The sequence below is a fragment of the Lissotriton vulgaris genome, chromosome 1_1, assembly GCF_964263255.1.
Source record: "Lissotriton vulgaris chromosome 1_1, aLisVul1.2, whole genome shotgun sequence".
In the NCBI taxonomy this organism is placed as follows: Eukaryota; Metazoa; Chordata; class Amphibia; order Caudata; family Salamandridae; genus Lissotriton; species Lissotriton vulgaris.
Genome location: NC_141685.1, coordinates 1,764,626,766 through 1,764,646,952, shown reverse-complemented (window position 1 = coordinate 1,764,646,952; position 20,187 = coordinate 1,764,626,766). Strand labels below are relative to the sequence as shown.

General features: G+C 46.0%; 1 protein-coding gene across 1 annotated transcript in view; it reads right to left on the bottom strand.

Annotated features, from left to right (window-relative positions):
* METAP2 (methionyl aminopeptidase 2) overlaps positions 1-20,187 on the bottom strand; it is a 169,534-nt gene that overhangs the window by 23,316 nt on the left and 126,031 nt on the right. The window contains exon 10 of the mRNA XM_086919070.1: positions 18,462-18,577. Within this exon, the coding sequence (XP_086775196.1) occupies positions 18,462-18,577 (116 nt within the window). The remainder of the gene's footprint in view (positions 1-18,461; positions 18,578-20,187) is intronic.

The following is a 20,187-nucleotide window of genomic DNA, read 5'->3' as shown; positions in this document are numbered from 1 at the left end:
TTCGACGTTGGGCGCCCTTTTTTCAATAGGGAACCTCCAGTTTGCAAAAGCACTACAGGCAGGGAGACGAAGGACTTCTGGGTGCGACCACCACTTCGAGAGATAAGTTGAGAAGTTAAGGGTTGGTTAGGCACCGCTGGTTTGGGCACACAGGCCGTGGGGCGTGGAGTGCAGGGGTGTCTTTTGGGGTCAGATCTTACCAGCTCCTGGTCGCGGTTAGGGAGGCCTTCTGGATTCAGGCTGCAGGGGTTGGCTTGAGGCAGGTCAGGGGTCACCGGATCGTGCTTCAGGATCGCCGGAGTGACCTCCTCGTGGTGTTTTGCCACTCAAGCTTGGGCCGGGTTCGGCAGGTGCAGAGTGGGCTGGATTTGTGATTTACGGCTGCTGCCAGAGGTTGCAGTTGAACAAATACGGTGTTCACTGGAGAAGCAGTCTTTGGAAGTGAAGGCAGGTAGGTCCATTGGGGTTTTCGAGGTTGCTGGCTGCAGGACATACTGGGATTTTGCAGGAGCAGGTTCGAGGAGAGACAGTCCTCTAGGGCTGGGGCCAAGTGAGTGGGCGCCTTCCTCTTGTTAGCTGGCTGCAAGGCTGTTCGTTCCTTCTATTCTTGTTGTTTCTGGATCTGAGGAAGCAAGGTTCAGGGGGCCCCCAAATACTATATATAGGGATGTTACAGGTAGGTAAAGGGCAGGGACGATTGGGTCCCTTCCGGGGGTTGGGTACACCCACTATCTTGCCACCCCCCAGTTGGAGGGGGGCAGGAGCCTGTCCCTGGTTGGTTGGGTCCCCCCATTCTCAAGATGGCGGGAACTCAGTTGTGCTTCACCTCGCCTCCCCCACCTGAGTGGAGTTAGCAGAGGTGGGCACACCTCTTTCTCTCGCTTGTTTTTCCCGCCGGTTCTCCCGCCCAAAGTGGGGGGTATGGGCACCATATACTCTTAATGGCAGCACTGCACTTACAATGCCTGGGAATGGGCTTGGGCACTGTAGGGGTACAGGGCTCATGCACCTGTACCCTCACCACTGTCATTGGGCACCCAGGTAGAGAGTTGACTGATCTATGCCAGGGCAGTGGTTTGTAGGCATGGCACACAGGGATGTGTCCCATGTCGACTCTTTGTTCTGCACCAAGACACACAGCCTGCAAAGGCTCTGTGTGAGTGTCAGGGTACAGGGCTTCTAAGGGTGTAACAATATGTGTTTCAGCCCGTAGAGGAGGCCTCTGGTCACAGTGCCCTGGGTACCTGTGGTACCATTTACCAGGGGCTGACCTGTGGCTAGAGATGCCATTTGGGTTTGGGCTTCAATGCAATTTTAGGGAAGTAACATAGGCCCTGGGTACCTGATTAGCAGGAGCCCAGGGCACACTCAGTCAAAGAACATCAGCAATTCAGCAAAAAGTGAGGGCATACCATGCAGAAAGAGGGCATTTTCTTAAAGGGGGGGGCACCCTTCCAGGTGTTCTGCCCTATGGGCTTAATAGGGATCAAGGTATCCAGAGAATCAGTGAGCCAGTACTTACATTTTTTTTATTTATCTTTCATCAATCCGTCCTTCCCTTTTTGGAGAAGATTCTACAAGGGAACTCTCCCATGTTGTGGCATCGAATTTCAGTCTGGTGGGTTGGGGATGTTTTTCTAACTGTCCAAAAAAGCTAAGCGTAAAGGGAACTAAGTGTTGGTCTTACCACCACACAGGTATAGGAATATCGGTTGAAAGATCCCGTGTTGGTGAAAATGGGGTCCAATATATGGCCAAGTTTGAGAGTGGAATGCTGAACTATTCAAACCATTAGGATTGCAGCCGTATCTTGCTTGAGATTTAGATTTTAAATGTTTTATTGAAATGTATGCTAAGATCACCTAGCACTGAAAAACAGTTTTTAAGCTGAGTTTTGCAATCAGCTCTGGGAGTGCTGAGCTGAACTTGGATGCAGGGCCTGGGGGAGGGGGCGATATATTAGGATGTCTGAGAGGGCGAATATAGCTGAGAACTCCTATGAAAATTGCATACACTGGAGATTAGGCAAAAGAAAATCAGCTAGAGCACCAACTCAAAATGGCGGCTCTTGTGATTATTGTGGTACTGAACAAGGCCAATGAGGATTGTACATTTTGTGCCCAGTTGCTTTTGGCAACTACTGTGGTGTGCCAGTGTTCCATTGTGCGTGTAGCACCACCTTGTGGATGGTATTTGTTGGACCCGGCCCATTAGGCAGGTTCACCCCTAGACTTTTTGCGTTTTCCTAGCCTATTTATGGAACCTGGTATTGGTGATTTTAGGCCTCTGCGCACTTTTTCACTGTGGTACAGTGTAAAGTGCTTGAGCTCTCTGTGGATGAATGGTGAGTGACCTGCCCTCCCATAGGAATGAATGGGGAATATGTATGCCCATGGTAGTTCCTGATGCGTGGGGAGTGCAGGGGCGAGTTTGGTATGAGAGAACTCATGAGAATGAATGCTGCAAAATGATGTATGCAGCATGGCTGTGTCTAGTCTAGAAGTCCTACTTTTGGAAGTTGGCATATTTGTGCACGTTGGTGCTAGCGTGTGATTGGCTGGTGAGCCTGGCCCAGAGTGCATGGGCCTGCTTGTGGATTGACTGTCTGGTTTGAGGATGACAGGGGCTGGAGAGCCCAGGAGGTTGTCTGAGTCAGCCCATGGATGAAAGGCAGCATCTGCTGCCAGGGAAGTGGGAGGAGATGGCACCTGATAGTGAAGGGCTGTTCCTGTGTAACTACAAAGCTGGCTCCACCTCCCGCTGGGCGACTGACACCTCTGTCCCTGATACTGAAGGGGACTTCCCTCTAAACCAGTCCAGCTGGTTCTCACACTGCCTGCTTCAAAGGACTTCAAAGAACTTCAAAGGTTTTGCACTGTATAAGAAGGGGTTGTATCCCCTTCCAAAATGTTCTTGTTTTCAACTTGAATCTGCCAGGGGCTGCTGCTGCTTGAGCTCAGGGGAATCCCTGGCTCTGCCCAGCCCTGGGCACCTGATGGACTTTCCTGGACTCCTGGGGGACCCCTCTGCCTTGCTGGGCTGATGGGGGGGACTTTGCTTTGCCCCCTGGGACTCTCTGGACCTTTGTGCAGCATGGTGGAGCTGCATTTCTGGAAGGACCCTTTGTACTTTTTGTTCTAGCGCTTTGGGAGCGCTTTATTGCCCATAGCGCTTTCGAGCGCTTTATTTTTGATTCTAGCGCTGAGGAGCGCTTTGCCAGCCTGGCGAGTGCCCACCTCGCTTATTCTTACTTGTTATCTAACTTCGGCTGCCCACGCCGGTATTACCGATATTTTAAAATGCCTCCCCGCCTGCCTGCCTAAAGGAGAAGGGCCGCTGCGCTGCCCGCAGCGACCCGGAAGTGGATGGCCGGCCGGCCAATCCCAGCGCGGCCGGCCGGAAGTCCCGCCCCCGCAGCCCGAGAGGAGAGAAGCTGCCCGGGGGAGAGAAGAAGGACGAGTGATGGCGGCTGGTCGGCAGGGCTCCCGTGAGCGGAGGGAGCCCTGCAGCGAGAGGAGCGGCCTGCAGACACGAGCGGAGGGGGCGCGAGGCACATTGCCGGTGCCTGCCCCCACCGCGAGGCTTCCCGACTGGAGGGAGAGCCAGAGGAGGAGAACCGGCGAGCGCCTGACCGACCGGTGAGTGGGGCCGGAGAAGGGGAGGGGCGCCGGGACACGTTGTCGGTGTCCGCCCCGCCCCCCGGTAGCGCGAGCTCGCGCTTCATGTCAGAGGGAAGCCATGAGGGCTTCATGGGCGGCCCCAGTTGGCAGTGGGTCGCCCCAACGCGAGTCAAGCCATGAGGGCTTCAAGGGCGGCCCCGGTTGGCAGTGGGTCGCCCCAACGTGTATGAGTCCAGAGAGGCTCTAGGGGGCCATTTCTTTTTGATTTACGAGCCCCGCGAGGCTCGAGGGCCCTTTTGTCGAAAAGACACAGAGTCAGGGCGGCCCCAGTTGGCAGCGGGTCGCCCCAAAGTTGTCCAGGGCCAGGAGAAGGCTCGAGGGGGCCTGTGTGGCTCCAGCATGGCGCAGTTTGCGCCCACGGGTCAGTGAGGACCCTGTCGCAGTTTATTTTATTGCGATGCCCAGGTGCCCAGCACTTTGTGGGCACCTGCCACGTTTAGGCTTTTTGTACTTTGGACTGGCGCTGCATGGCAGCGCGCCCTGACTTTGGACCCAGGGCATCCTTGCCCCATCAAGCCCAGTTGGCCTAGGGACTGCCACAGGTAGTGGCTTATGTAGTGTGGGCGCAATGTGATTTCTATGCTTTTTAATAGTAATTACCTACTGTGAGTTTTTGCGCTATTGATTTATTAGGCACCTCTGAATGTTTAGGCATTATGTGTCTTCCTTTCCATGCGCTGCACCTCTGAATGTTTAGTCATCATGTGTCTTCTTGCGCTGCACCCCTGAATGTATTTTATTGCATCATGTGCTCTATTCTTACTCCTCTGAATGTAGGTTATTGCATCATGGGTAATGTGTCCTTTTCCTAGACCCCTAAATGCTGAGTGATACTTAGGTGGTTGTCTTTTCTACTCCTCTGAATGTAGGTTTATTGCATCATGAGTAATGTATTCTTTCTTAGACCCCTAATGCTGTGTGATACTTAGGTGGTTCTTCTTTCTTAGTACAGGTGGTCCTAGTAAGGTCCTGGTTCCTGTTACCAGTGGTTACTGGTTGTTATCTTTGTGATTACCATTTTATGTTTTACTATTTCATTCTAGAAGTGATTTTATATTCTACATTTTATCTAGAAGTGCTATATCTGAATATGACAGTGGCCCTTGTGGCCCTGTCTTGTGTACATAATCCCTGTGAATATTGCCTGTGCCAGTTGGCACAATGTATATGTGTGATTTTATCTGATGTGTTTTTACAATACAAAAGTTATTTTTATAATAACCTTGTGTGGAGTCTCTTCTGTGGTGTGCCTAGTATGTTGTTGCTGTTGTGCGCTGGCGCAAATGCTTTACACATTGCCTCCGAGTTTAGCCTTACTGCTTGAGCCAAGCTACCAAGGGGGTGAGCAGAGGTTATCTTGGCGTGTGACTTCCTTGCCCTGACTAGAATGGTGGTTTCTGCCTGGCTTTGGCGTCAGCCTTAGCCTACCAGAAATAGCCAGTTCTAACAGTATTCTTGCTCCTCTTAACACTTCCATGGTTCTTTCTGATATGAGTATGTGTCTAACCTTTATGTCTTCAAGAGCTATGATGCGAATCAGAGAGTAATTCTGGGTGAAGCACTTGTCCAGCTTGCATCGTTAATAGCTGTTGATGCAGTGCTAGTGATATTCTTCGGTCCTGAAATATTTCCACTAGGTCTGAGAACCTGGTTTGTCTTGCCCACTGTTAACAGATTGAGATTAGTGTCATTGTTATTTGTAGCCATTTCTCCATTACTAACAGTATCAGGGAAATTAAAGAAATCATATTTATACCAGTTTTTCTGACCATTCTATTGAGAGGGCTTTCCACAGTGACCTGTGGTTTGGGCATCTGGCTGCCAAGTTTTGGCTTTTGCTCTGGAAAAAAGCCAGTTGATGCTGTTCCTCAACTTATGAACATAATGTATAACAACTCTTGTTTAGTTCCCATTTGTGTGAAGAGCACGCCTGTCTGCCTCTGGGGTTTGTACTCCTGGTAGATGCATCATCAACTGTGTGATGTTTCTTTGAATGGCAATGTCTCAGGTGCTAGAGTGAACAGTTGGTAAGATCGTGTCCACCTGAATTTGTGGGGGTAAAACATGTTTTCATATTGTCCATCTGCATTTGTACTGTTCGCCATATTATCAGTTTTTGAAAGGCCCGCTAGAAAAACTGCTTTGCGTGCCAACACATTTATGTGCCTTACTCCTGAAGGTTCCATAGGCCTTGGATCTTCAGACTGTTCACATGTGTTCCCTACCCAGTGTATAAGGCGATCACTGATGGTGGCAGAGGGAGTTGTGTGTTGAATGGTCTGCCTCAGGTAATATTTCATATGGAACACTAGTATAACTCTTTGTGGACTCTGTTACAAATACCAGATCATTCCGACTTCCTGTTCCCAGTCATCATGGTCTCTGTAACCACGCTTGTAGTGGTCTCATGTGTAGTCTTGCATGCAGAAAGCCAACATTCCTATCACGTTTCCCACAGTCCTCACTGTCAGAACTTGAACCTTCTGGTAAAGGAGAATTATCTCTTAACACCAGGATTCACTCAAACAAAGAATGATTTTGCTACTGTTGAGTTTAGTCTCACTTCCAAGAATATTTGTTCCTTTTGTGGAGTAGGTGGAGTTTATGGAGAAATCCAGATGGTGTAGTGTTTGTATAGCTATTTTTAAACTCTCCTGACACCTTTTGAACAACCCTGATTTTACCAATCAGTCTTTCCCAGTGCCAGTACACCTGGATCACCCTTCTGCTTAGGTGAGCTGCCGCAGCAGATAGGCACATTGCAAACCCTTGGGGCATATTTTATTTCAAAGGGCAGGACGTTAAAGGGGTAATGTACCTTGCCTACTAAGAAGCCCAGGAATCTTTTGTGTGTTCTGTTCATTGTTACATGCAAGTAAGCATCCTTGAGGTCTGTAATTGCCATATAGTATTTCGTCCGCAGACGAGGGATAACTTTTAGCAGAATCTTGGCGTTTCGGTTTAAGACCCTACGGTCTAACATGGGTCCCGAAGTTTTGGTATAAATTTATTTTATTGGTTTTATCCACAAAGAGAACAAATGAGGCAATATGCTCCACAATCATTGGGTTGCAACCCGGCATGTCACTATTGTGTGCTTCAGGCATGAACAACAACAAAAGAGGGAACAATCCCCCCCCCCCCTTTCCTCCTCAGAAAAGAAATAAAAAGGACGACCTGGTAAAAGGGAAGTGTTGCGTTCCTAAGATCAGATCCCATGCTTGGCTAGGTAGCAGATGTGGCAGTAGTAGGTTTTGGTGGGGGGGTCCGCCAGTCTTAGCAGTCTGAGATATTTGGGACATGTGAGCTCTGTAAATTTGGATGTCAAGAGTGCGAGGCGGGGCGCCCATAGCTCGTGAAATGAAGCCCCGGGGTTAGTTAATGAGAGAGAAATCTTCTCCATCCCTAGAATGGACCAAAGTTTATGCAGCCAGCCTAGTCGTGTAGGGACTGTAGTGGAACCCCAAAGTGTGAGGACGTTCTGTACTGCCGCGCCTAGAGTTAGCGCCATCTGTTTGCCTCTCCTAGAGGTAAGCGGGAAGGTTATGGTATTAGAGAGGCCAAGAAAAATGTACACTGGGAATCTCGGGATCTGTGTGTCAAAGTGAGAGTCGATCTCATCTAGCACAGTGGGCTTTGTGAGGGGTTGCCCATATGGAGTCTTACGGGGGTTAAATACCAGTAGGTGGCCAACTTGGTGGCCGTTTCAATCGATGTGACGTTGCAAGCCGGCCGGCGGGCTCGGTAGTAAATATCCTTCCATTCTTTCGGTGAAAGTTCGCTACCCAGCTCCCCCTCCCAACGCAATTGGCCTGGGGATTTCCCAGTGTCTGAGGTGTTTCGAGTGAATTTATACGGATCTGATGTTAAACGTGTGTCGCTATGTCTTGTAAGTAACCACTTCTCATACAGTGTGAGCAGTCACTCTGCACCCTCCCTCACTCCCCTCTGCAGAACCCAATGGCGTTGGTCACAAAGTTTTATCTGGTTTCTGTACAAGGAAGAAGACTGAGTGCAGGAACTCTTTCTATCATCAGTTTGAACTATAGATATTCTATCTCTTCTTTGAGGTTACTACATATTCAGAAGTTGACCATTTTTGATGTTGGTATTAAGTTTGGAGGTTGTTTTAATAATTTGATCCATGTTCAATAATGTTTAGGATCCATTTGTAAAAGGTGATGGTACTCAGTTTGAGGAATCCTCAGATTGACACACAATGGAAATGCATGGCTGAAAATCAGGGTCTCTAAAACTCATCCAACCAAGCTACCACCAGTCCTCTCACAGAACAAAAGCTGTCACTCTGCATTCAATGCCATAGTTGGTCTATTTGTTAATTTTATAGAACAGAGCAAGCTAACCACACCTCAGTAAATAGGCAAAATTAGTTTGAAAAAGAACACACTTCCATATTAGTGGGGAAAGGACACAAGGGACGTATTACACTCAGTGCACCAAGGGTGCAATGGGCGTTTGCGCCTGTTATGCGCGCCCTCTGGGCACATTGGTATTACAGAAGGGGGCTCAGACGCTTCAGCAATTCCGATAGTGCTGGCGCACTTAAAGCGCCAGCGCTACCTTTAGGGGGCATTCTCTAATTTGCATAGGGGCACGCCCTATGCAAATGAGGGAATTCCTTAACCTCTGTGCTATATTACAAAAGCGAGCACAGAGGCAAAGAAGCTCTCAGGGGGGCAAACTCGCAGTGAGTGTGCCCCCTGAGTGCAGACCTCTGGATGGGGGAAAGGGGGTCCTATGGACCCCTCCAGACATCCCCTTGCAGGTGGATCTTCTGAAGGTGCGCCTGGCGCAAACAATGAAATGCGCCTGGACCATAATACGGCCCATAGACTAAAAAAAAAAAAGTGGTCTAAAACGGCTCAATTTTAATCAGTCCTTTATTGTGAGAATCAAAAATGATGGATGTAGGACGTTACATCGCGCACATTGAGATCGTGCGCTTTTTCCCCGCATCTATTACATCGCACAGACCATGACATTGTCTGTTTTTACCTCGCTATCTGTTGCAACGGGATTCCGTTGCTTTCTATTGGCCCGTACATTACCCCGCAGCACACCAAGTCGCATGGCAAAACAACGCTGTTTGATATCGCCTGCGTGAACCGGCCTGTAAGTCCTGGACCCCACTCCAACCCCCCCCCCGTCCCCCCCAACGCCAATTCTTCACTTTTTATTGCATGTTTGTGTTTTTGGGGGGGGGGGGGGGGGGGGGGTAAATTAATTTTATAAATGTATCCTAACCTTTGTCCTGAATTTTTACACTCACTGTCCTTCATTTGCATCTAAGCCAGTTGGTCCCCCTACCCAGGATCTTTGTATCGCGCACTTGAATTGACTTTTACTATTTACTATTCACGCAATTGCACCAGATATTGTGTGGTTAGACACGAACCTGGGTCCTGGTTTCATTTCGTGTAAGTTATGAAAGACTTCATGAGGGTTTTGTACGATGCACTCAAATGTGTTTTTTATTAATATTCCTCTCACATCAAGTAACTGCAGCAGAGGCCGTATAATCATGCGCTTTCTGCACTTCGCCAGGGCAGAAGGGATGTGTGATTATTTTCGGCATCTCAAATGAGTTCATTAATTCGAAATCTCTCCGATTAATGCATGTTATTCTGACACCAGAGCACAGAATCACAAAGAGGTATTTACTGCATTGTGTTTTTGAGCTTCGCTGTCAGCAAAACATGAGTTAACTCGGTATTAAATTGAGTTAATCTACCCACTCGAGATGACAAAAAGAAGAGCACAGATCCCTTCTACACTGGCACAGCGCAGAAAACGGCATCTTGATACAGTCACTGTTGATTTTGGAGAGATTGCTTAGTATCTCTATAAAGCCTAATGGCAGGGCTTTAAGTGGGTCGGGCCCTGCCAGGTCTGAGCACAGGCAGAATTTTCAGAGGGTGATTAAACGAATCATTTCTGGGCTCTGTAGATATCCCCCTAACTGAGCTCAGAGCAAGAATGGTTTCCTGATCAGCATTGTCAGGTCTGAGAGGGAGACGATTAAAGGAAATATATGTGGGTGTGGTTTCTCCTCCAACTCTCTGTGGCAGGACTGTGGCAGAGCGTTGGATAGCGTAGGGGTAAAAAATTACTATTCCCACTCCAGAGAGTGCAACAGTAGGGAAAGCGCTGGATAGTGTAGGGGTAAAAATTACTACTCCCACTCTAGTGAGTGCAACAGTAGGGAAAGCATTGGATAGCATAGGGGTAAAAATTACTATTCCCACTCCAGAGAGTGCAACAGTAGGGAAAGCGTTGGATAGCGTAGGGGTAAAAATTACTATTCCCACTCCAGTGAGTGCAACAGTAGGGAAAGTAAATACTTCATATATTATTTTAAAAAAAACATTAATATCCATAAAAAAATATTTAAAAGTAATTACCAATTTAATATAATAATTAATCAATTAAAAATACAAATTAAAATTATTACAATTAGTTACCAATTAATTACAAATTAACAATTAATTAGCAATTAAAAAGTAATTAACAATTAAAAATAAATACCAATAAATGTACATATTTATTTAATTACAATTAAATTACTTCCCACCCTATTCCCCTATAAACCCACAACCCGCTACAGAATTAGATTACGCAAAAATTAAACATAAATTTCATTAATTAAAATAAATTATCCACCCACCCACGCCACCACCCACCCATGCATTCACCCACCCGTCCACCCACCCGCCCACGCATCCCTCCACCCACCCACCCCTCCACCCACCCACCCATCCACCCATCCACCCACATACATAGAAAGTAGTAAGTGTTACAAAAACACTTAAAATTTAGTAAGTGTATATTTGGGGTTCTCGCACGCAGTTTAGCTTAATTTATATATTTTATGATCGTTTCCCAACATTAACATTAATATATTAGGTGAGCGTTCGTTTTGGGAGACGTGACAGGAGGCTCGAACCTTAGTTCCCAGCACCAAAGTCGGCAGCACTTGGCCTCAGACCACATAATCTTGTTATGTGGTCGTGAATCTTTTCTAGTATTTGGGGGCCTCGCACGCAGTTTAGAGTTTGTGATAGTTTACCATAACATTAATATATTAGGTTAGCGTAGTGTCAACAAAACACATTAAAATGTGTAAGTGTATATATATATTTGGGGGCCTCGCACGCAGCTCAATTAAGATATTTTGTGAGCGTTTCCCATTACATGGTGAATATTACATTGTTTCTGGTCCTCGCAGGTCATGGTGAATATTATATCGTTTCACACTGTGACTCGCACGTCACAGTTTAGAGCAATTTTTGTTTCATTTTGGTGAATATTATATCGTGCAGTTTAGCATTTGTGCTAACATTCATTAATTTTGGTGAATATTATATTGTGCAGTTTAGCATTTTTCCGTGTGGTGAATATTATTTCGCATTTCTCCAATTACATCAGATTTGCAGTTTAGAGCAATTTTGGTTTCATTTTCAGTTTCTTCATTTCCCATCACGATGCGATGTCATCACTGGCGATGTAATGGCCTATGTCATCGCTGGCGATGTAATGTCTAGCGATGTAGCGACGTCTTAGCATGCGGCGCGCTAGCATGTGGTGTGCAGCCATCCGCGGTGTAATAGTCGCGCTGCGATGCAGTACTTTCGTTGTAACGGGTGTTTCCCAAAATGATGCAGTGGGATTCCATCAAGAGTGCAAAAGAGCTCACATTTGAGCCCTTCTTCCTCAAGTCAAAAGGCTAAAAACCCATGTTTCTTTAGACTACATTTTTACGGTGTGAGCTACCTTTTCAGTTTTTCACAGTGGTACATTAGAACTTAATTTAGAAAGTGGTTTCCATTAAACTGTAGATTTGAGGTAGAACTTTCACCAATATGAACAAAAATCTTAATAATGCACTTATTTTTGACTGAAGAGCTTTTCTTTGTGCTGCATTATCGGATCGTATTTTTTTTTGTCCTCATTTGCCTTACCCTCTTTTCAAGAGACGCCAACCACCCTGCGTGTCCTACTCTGAGAGACACGATTGACATATTGGTGATAGAAGAATCCAGAGGAATAAGAGGGGGGAAGGGGTGTGGGATAGCAATTACTCCATCAAGGTATTTTCCAACTTGTTGGACCGTTACAGTATCCGAGGGGACCAACAACCCAAGGTCCATGGAGGGTTGTAGGCATAATTATAGGACCCGGGGGAAAAAAAAAAAAAAAAACTGAACCCTATCTCCACTGAACCAATATATCCCAAAAAGCCAAATTACGTTAGCTACATAGTCTGGCAAAGTCCACCTTAGATGTTTCATATAGGGACGTCAGCCGGCCCAAGTGTGATGGTGCCGTTGTTTCAACCCAAAATTTACAAATTTGCCTTCTGGCCAGAAGAATTGCATAAAATAAGAAAGACTTTGCCTGACCAGTGATGCTAGCATCCAAGCCGAAAATTATTAGTGGCAGAGTGATAGACAATGATGTATTAAGGATAGAGTCCAATGAGGACTTCACTTCTTCCCAGAACCGGCAGATGGAAGGGCAGTCCTTAAACATGTGTACGTCAGATGCTTCTGGGGGATTACATTTGTTACATCTTTTTCCTGGCTAGAATTTTGAAAGCCTTAGAGGGGAGATGTAAGCCAGATGTGCCGTGAACAGATGGTTACGACTCAGCCATGCCGGTTTAACGGTTTTATAGAGGAGAGTAAAAGATTTTACCCAGATCCCCTTGCACTGAAAGCCTAGCTCTTCCCCCCACAGCTCATCAGGTAGGGTAAACTCCCCATCAACCTCTTCCAGTAAACTCCAGTACCACAAAGCTACCTCTTTACCTCCCCCTTGCCTCTCTACCAATTGCTGTTCCAGGTTGCTAACTTTCCCCAGAAGAACACCTTTCCTACACAGGGCCCTAGACCAGCTATCGAGCTGCATATGCTTAAATCTGGATAATCCAGGGCCTACCCTATCCCGTAACTCTGCCCATGCCATCATAGACCCTCCTGCCAACAGGTATCCCCATCTTGCAATCCCAGCATCCTTCACAGGAGTCGACAAACTGTCCTTTAAACATAACGGTAAACCTGGGGAATTCCACACTGGCGCAAAGTTTGAGAAATAGGAAAGCCCTAATCTCTTTATAATCTGTGCCCAGGCTTTAGCCAAGGATTGAAGAATTTTTAACAACTTTTTTAGAAAAATTTCAGGTCCCCGAATTTAAACAGAAATCCGTCAATTGGTAGGTCCGCCCCAACTAGCACGGCTTGAAACATTGTCCCTATTGATAGACTGGATGGTGTTTTCAAAAGCATTCTAGAGTGGGACAACTGAAAAGCCCATGCATAGTACTTTAAGTCAGGTAGTACCAGCCCTCCCTTTTCCCTCCTCAACTTCTTCCATGCCAATCTAGTGGTTTATAGTTCCAAATAAAGGAATTAATCTCTCGCTGACATTTATCCAGCTGTTTAGCATCAAAGGCCAAGGGGATGGTGTTAAAGATAAATGTAAATTTGGGAAGGATAGCCATCTTTACTAAACTTATTCTCCCCAGTATGGTAAGTGGAAGGTAAACCCAAGATATGAATAGCTTCCGACATTCGTTATAAACCCGGTCTAGATTGTTTTGCACAATATTTCCAACTTCTTGGGTAACCAGGATTCCAAGATATCGCATGGAGGAGATCACATCCAGTTATACGTTAGCAATGTTCCATGCCATTATTTCTGTTTTACTGGTGTTAATCTCGTACCCCGAAATCCGCCCAAACTCCTCCGCCCTCTTGATAACAGTGGGAAATGATAGATCCGGGTCAGACGTGAAGATGAGGATATCGTCTGCATAGAGTGCTACCCGCATCTCCCACCCCTCGAAAATTACGAGGGGCACTAGGCAGGGCTACCTGCCTCTCCCACCCCTCGAATTTGAAAGGGGGGATGTTAACCTCTTCTCTCAAAACTTGAGCGAACGGTCCAATGTACAAATTGAAGAGGAGGGGAGAGAGCGGCCAGCCCTGCCTAGAGCCTCTCGTAATGTTAAAGGGTTCTGTCAGGACACCATTAATTAACAACCTGGCCGATGGGGCCCTATACATGAGAGTGATAACTCAACAGAAATCCTCTCCAAATGTAAATTTTTTCAGAACCGCGGCCAGATAGGGCCTATCGAAGGCTTTTGTTGCGTCTAAAGTGAGGGTTGCCAGAGGAAGAGAGAAGGCGGAGGCAATGTCTAAAGCTCCCACCAAATTGTGCGTAAGGTCAGCTAACTGACGCCCTTTAATGAACCCTTTCTGGTCTTGATGTACAATTGAGCCAATTACACTCCCCAATCTAGTTGACATGATAGTTGCGAAGATTTTATAATCGCTGTTCAGGAGCGAAATTGGCCGGTAGGATCCGCACTCAGTCGGGTCTTTCCCTGGCTTATGGATCAAAACGATAGTTGCTTCACTTTAAGACTTTGGGGGAGCCTCCCCCTTCATGAGAATCCCATCAAAAGTGCAGTCAGTGTTGGAACAATGGCTACAACTAACACACAATATAACTCTCCTGGTAGGCCATCAGGGCCAGCCGCCTTCCCTCGCTTAAGTTGTCCAATGGCTTTGCTCACTTCTGCCTCCGATATTTCCATCTCCAAACGGTTGCTTTGCACTATTGAGAGAGTCGGCAGAGAGATTTTATCAAGCCAAGAATCCCTTGCCACATGGTCGTTGGTAATGTCCTCTTTATAAACCCCCTCGAAAAAACCCAGAAAAGCGCTCCCAATATCTGAATTAGAAATCCTGGAAGCAGCCTCCCCTTCCAATTTTATTTCTCTGATGTAATTTTGAGCTTGGTCAGCTTTATCTTTCCAGGCCAAAACCCTACCAGCCGCTTCCCCAAATTCAAAATGGGAGATCTTACTTGCCTCCCATCTCTTAGCCACCCTTTCTTGTAGGATGTTCTCCAGCTGTTTTTTCAGGTCAGCCAGCTTCCTTTGCTAGTCTGTTGAACCCATGGAGGTGCCGAGCTTTTGCTAGATTAAATTCATCTCCAGCTCCAGCTCCAGAGTTTTTATCTTCTCCCTATATGACTTCCCCCTATGGTAGGCTCTGTTGGTTATACACCCTCTCAACAAAGCTTCCAGGGCATCCCACACCGTGGCTATAACAGCAGATTCGAGATTAATCTCCAAAAATAGTTTGCACTCTGCTAAAAGAAAACTGATTTCATCGTCCTCCAATAGAATGGTCCGATCAAAGGACCACGACGCATGTCTAATCTGCTGGTAAGATCTTAAAGTGAACAAAATAAACGAGTGGTCGGAAAGATGGGAGGGGAGATCTACTATCGCCGTTAATGAGTCTTTGAGACAATAGCTAAACCAAGCATAATCGATTCTCGATTTATGCTTATATTTAAGGTTCCGAAAAGAAACCCCCAATTAATTGCCTACCCTTTCCCTCCATAGATCCGCTAGACCCAGCTGTGTCATTATTGCTACAAGGGTTTGCCTTGATTTAGAGAGTGTGCAGGCTCTAGAGTTAGGGGATTTATCTAATTTAGGGTTGAGTACAATAATAAAAACGCCCACCCAAATTACGGGGTCTTGGGAAGTTACCAGATGATTCCTGATAATGTCCAAGTAAGACGGATCATCTTGGTTTGGATCATAATAGCCCACCAATGTACAAATCCAACCATCTACCGAGATTCTTAGGAGGAGCCATCTCCCACTATGATCCTCTTTATAGTCTAGTATCTGGACTTTTGCTGATTTTTTTAAAATAAAGAGGATCCCTCTGATATTTGCATTGTGGTCTGTACATATGAATTTATCAATCCATCTCTTCTAATATTTCGGTGGCTTCTGCGTTGAGGAGGTGTGTCTTTATGACAATGATCTGCGCGGGGGAATCTCTCAAATATTGGAGAATTCGGTCTCTTCTACTCCTCACGCACAGACCATTGACATTCCAGGATAAATATTGAATGGAAGTCATGTAATTGCTTCCCTCTCCCTCACCTTTACACCACCCCTCCCATGATCCCAGAATCCTGGGCCCCTCGACCACACAATCTGGCAACACTGAGTCTGGATAAATACACTACCAGGGCACATAAAGAACTTAAAAAGGGCTGACATATGAGGATTTAAAAAAAAAAATCCCCCCACTCAAAGTGCCCCCACCCGTACCCCCCATCCCGCCTGGAAAACCCTCCCACACTTATTCTGGCCTGATGTGTAGCCAGATTTACGTCCTCCAACATCCCCCCCTCCTACACTGCTTACTAGAGAAGACTACTACTAGAAACATAACTGATATTGAAGGGAAATCATTTTATTTATTTTTTCCTTTTGTAGATACTTTTATTTTTACCCCCACTTTGTGTTATTAATTTTTTTTCTCTATTTCTTTTATTCTTTTTTTCCCACCTTTTTCTCATTATCTCTTTCCCCCTTACCAATAAAATTTGGGAATTATAGCCTTAACCTGAATCTCTTAGGCCTAAAATAGGTTACATAGTGCAGAAGGTGCCAAGAACTTGATTATATTCCCCCCGCGAATGATCCCCAATAGATACCAACAATTCGTCGGCCTCAAGAGGAGATCGAATATTGTGCATTTTATTGTTATACATTACCCGCAGAGACGCGGGGAACCTCATCTGCACCGTTGAACCAAACGATCTAAACTTGTCCATTCTTTGGCCAAGTTCCCACTGTTGATCTAGTGTGGATTTAGAGAGGTCTGACCGTACCTCAAAGGGAAAATCAGGACCCTTTAACGTTTTTGCTTTCAGTGCGAGGTTTAGGATTTTTTCCTTTAGGGTGTATGTAAGGAAGTTAATCAAGATCTTTCTGGGTTTAATTCGGCCAGGGTTTAAACGGACGGGATCCCGATGTATCCGCTGTATATCTTTCTCTAGAACGTCGCCTGCCTCTTCAAGATTTAGGGAGTCTTTCAGTAATGTAACCACATAGGCCTTAATGTCCCCCCCTTCCTTTCCCTCCGGGACCTTCAGGAGCCGAAGATTGTTCCGCCGTGAATAATTTTCCAGGGATTCAACCCTCTCCAGCATGACATCCCCCTCTCCGTAGATTTTGAATTTGGTCTCAGCTATCTCTAGGTTGACCTTCAATGACCCAACAGAGCCCTCAAGAACCTCTGTTCTTGTGCAGAGACCGTCTACTTTCCTCTCGAGGATCTCACACGCGGCCCTCATCTCATTCTGATTTGATTTAGAGACCAAAAAGTCACACCATATCTCCTCCCTCATTGATGTTATGAGGTCCTCGAGCGAATTTCCAACCCCATTTTCTCCTGCTTCATGTGTCACCAATCTCCCCCCAGCACTTCCCCCAGAACTGGTACATGTCCCGGCCCCAGGAGCAACATCAGGTGGCCTCGTATCACCTACTTTAAAATTAATTGCCGCCTCGTCCTGCACAGCTAGTACTTGCTCACTGACAGCAGTGACTACAGCTGTAGCTTCAGGGAGAAGAGAAAGCTCAGCCATACCAGACTCTAAAGTAGAAGTGGGCTCGGTAGGTTTAGTTGGTAAAATATCTAATACCTGGGGTAGTGCTTTAAAGAAGGAACGCAATGAAGGGATAATGCATACTGCGCTACTCTGGACGCTTGTTATTAGCCCCTGTCTGAGAACTACCACTTATTTTAGTGCTTTTGCTCGCCTCCTTAATTCTGGCCCCCTGGTTATCACCAGTACTTTCCCTAGTTCTATTGACCTCAGCCTCCACCACAACCCCCCTATCTACTGCTGAGCCTCTCTTCGTCCCTACCTCCGCCCTAGTCGCACTTTCTGGGTCCTATTTGTTTTTTCCACTTTTGTATTCTTTCCCCTGTTTTTACTTTTTGGAGCCTGCCTCTTCTTTGTGAGCTTTCTGGTGTTAGAACGAGGAGTCCCTGCACCCTTCCCCAGCCCCCCGACCTTACTTCCAGTGTCCACAGCCAAACCTCCAGGGACCTCGGAACTTTCTGAATTCAGCGCCCCAGGCTTTGCATCCTTGCCGGCAATTCTCTCTGCAGGGGTCGCAGGGAAAATGCTGGAAAAAACTGAATGGAATCCGGCAGCAGCGCCTCCTCTATTACTGCTGGATTTCCCTCTGATGAGCCCGCGAGCCGCCGCCGTGCGGCCGCGCCTCAGCTCCGCGTCTGCATGCCTCCACTGCAGCAAGGAGGCGGGGGAGGGGGGGGGGGGGGTCCGCGACCAAACACATCGATTATTTTAACAAAAGCCGGTAAGGGGAGCCGAGCCACAACTTTATCGCCGAGTTTTATTCCTCCCTCATTTCCCTTTTAGATCCGCTTCTCACAACATAACTCGCCGGAAAAACGCCAAAAAATGCCGGCAGTGCAGCAGTGTATTGGAGGACTGTTAGGACGCGCGCACCGCTCTAGCCTGCAGCCGCCATGTTTCCCCCCCGTTCCCTGCCCGCCAATATCAGATCGTATTGAACACTGAATTTCTGGTATGCTATGAAATTCTGTACACATTTAATTACAGGAACAATGCTAATAATCTTAGATTAGGGTCAACTTTTAATGTATACACTATGCTTCAAAACAGTCCATTATTTTCTGGTGTTTTTGAACATTTTCTAAAAACAACCCCATGCAAAATATCACAAAAATACAGGACAGCTTAAGTACAAATTAAATTACAACCAAGTCTAAGCCTAGTTATCGTGACGGTTTTAACATACAAGCTTTACATAAAATAGAGAAAAAAAATATGGAACAAGACACCCATTTATACACTCAGTAAGTAGACATCGATGCAACATACCTTATTGGCACATGTCCAACATCAAAGTTTTTCATATAGTGAGAACATTCCATGTCGTCATGAACCACTCCTTTTCCTGTGCTACCAAATGTTTCTATAGCATATACTTCTCCCTCCTAACAATAAATAAATAAATAAATAATCAGTATAGTAACAAAGATGTGCAAGTAATGTTATGCAATAATTACCACATATTTAGCAGGCCTACTAAGTTCAGATAATAGCCTAACTGAAGACAGCAGAAAAAGCAACAAATGTAATGAATTGAAGTAGTCCTTGAAATAAATCAGGGCACTAACTTGGTAGCCCATGCCATTATCTTTGGTTAATCACATCTTGATAGATACTGCTTGACACCACAATTCAGATGATCAAACAATTGCATGTAATCGCAGAGGAGCTGATGCAATTAAAACCAAAAGGCACTGTGATATCACTGCTACAAAGGGAACCTACGTTAACTGGAGCCTATAAGCTATCATTCAAGTGGACAATGAAGCAACAGTTCTAAGAATTTGAAGAACATTACATATGTTTGACTCCTGTAGGCTGGTGTTATTTAACAAGAGGTATGGTGTCTAGTTTGGATGTAGCAGTAGAGAAGTTCAGAATTTTGGGAGCCAATTCAAAGATTTTTTGTGCTTGTAGTTGTGACTTACTCTAACAATACTTCTGCCTTGATCCTGCATTCAAGGAATACTCCGGACTTACTCTAGGAAAGCAATAAGGCAGGAATATTCCAAGAGAATATCACACCAAAATCTTTGTGAACTGAATGCATTATGGGCAACTGTAGTTTTTAAGGTTTGGATATTAAGTAATCTTTCCACAGCCTTGACACCAAGACGACGGTTCCTGAACACAACCAAATCCATATAAAAATAGACTCCCCTGAGCTAGACAGGATTCTTATTATGATTGTAGGAAGCTGGCTCAGTATATACCATACCAAAAAGAGGTATAGCATGCACAGATTCCATTAAGTCCCCAATGGTATGGCAGAGATTAAAGTAGATAATAGCTTACAATCAAGTTAGAGGTAGCTGGGCTGAGAAGTTAGGCTTATCAGAAGATAGTGTTAAGCGTTTGGTGTACACACACTCAGGCAAGAAATTATGTCACACACTCAAAGACTGAATCCGGGAAGCTAGACTCCAGCTCAAGTGTACCATCAATCCCTCCAGGTGCCACCTGTCTGCTTGATAGTACAACCTGCAGACCGAAACTGTGGCTTTTCCTTCATGTGCTGGTTGTGGCAGCTGCAGCAAGACCAGCAGGAGGAGGTAAGTGGATGTTTGCTAGTCACTTACCCGTTTTGTATCATTTTGAACTTCGTAGTGCCTCATGGTACTGTTTTTTCTAGGTGCTCTACATAGGCATAGTTGTGTGTTTAGCTCTTCTGGTAGATACCTGCTGGGGACTCCCAAGGAGTGTTAGCGGCCAGAGGGGCTGCCAGACTATCAGGAGGAAGACAAGCTGGGGTTCAAACCATCAACAATCAACATTGAACATCATTCAAGGGCATTACGCTTCCGAGGTTTGCAGGTTCGCAGGGTGCACAACTGTGCAAAGACGGGTAAGGCCTTCCCTCTTGTGTTTGAGTTCGGAGCGGCAAGCAGTACTTGGTCTTGTAACCGATAAGGATTGAATCCCTGCCAAAGGCGAGATGGATGAGGATGGGAAAACGCAGAGCAGGTGGGGACACAGTGAAGGTGCGACCTCCTAT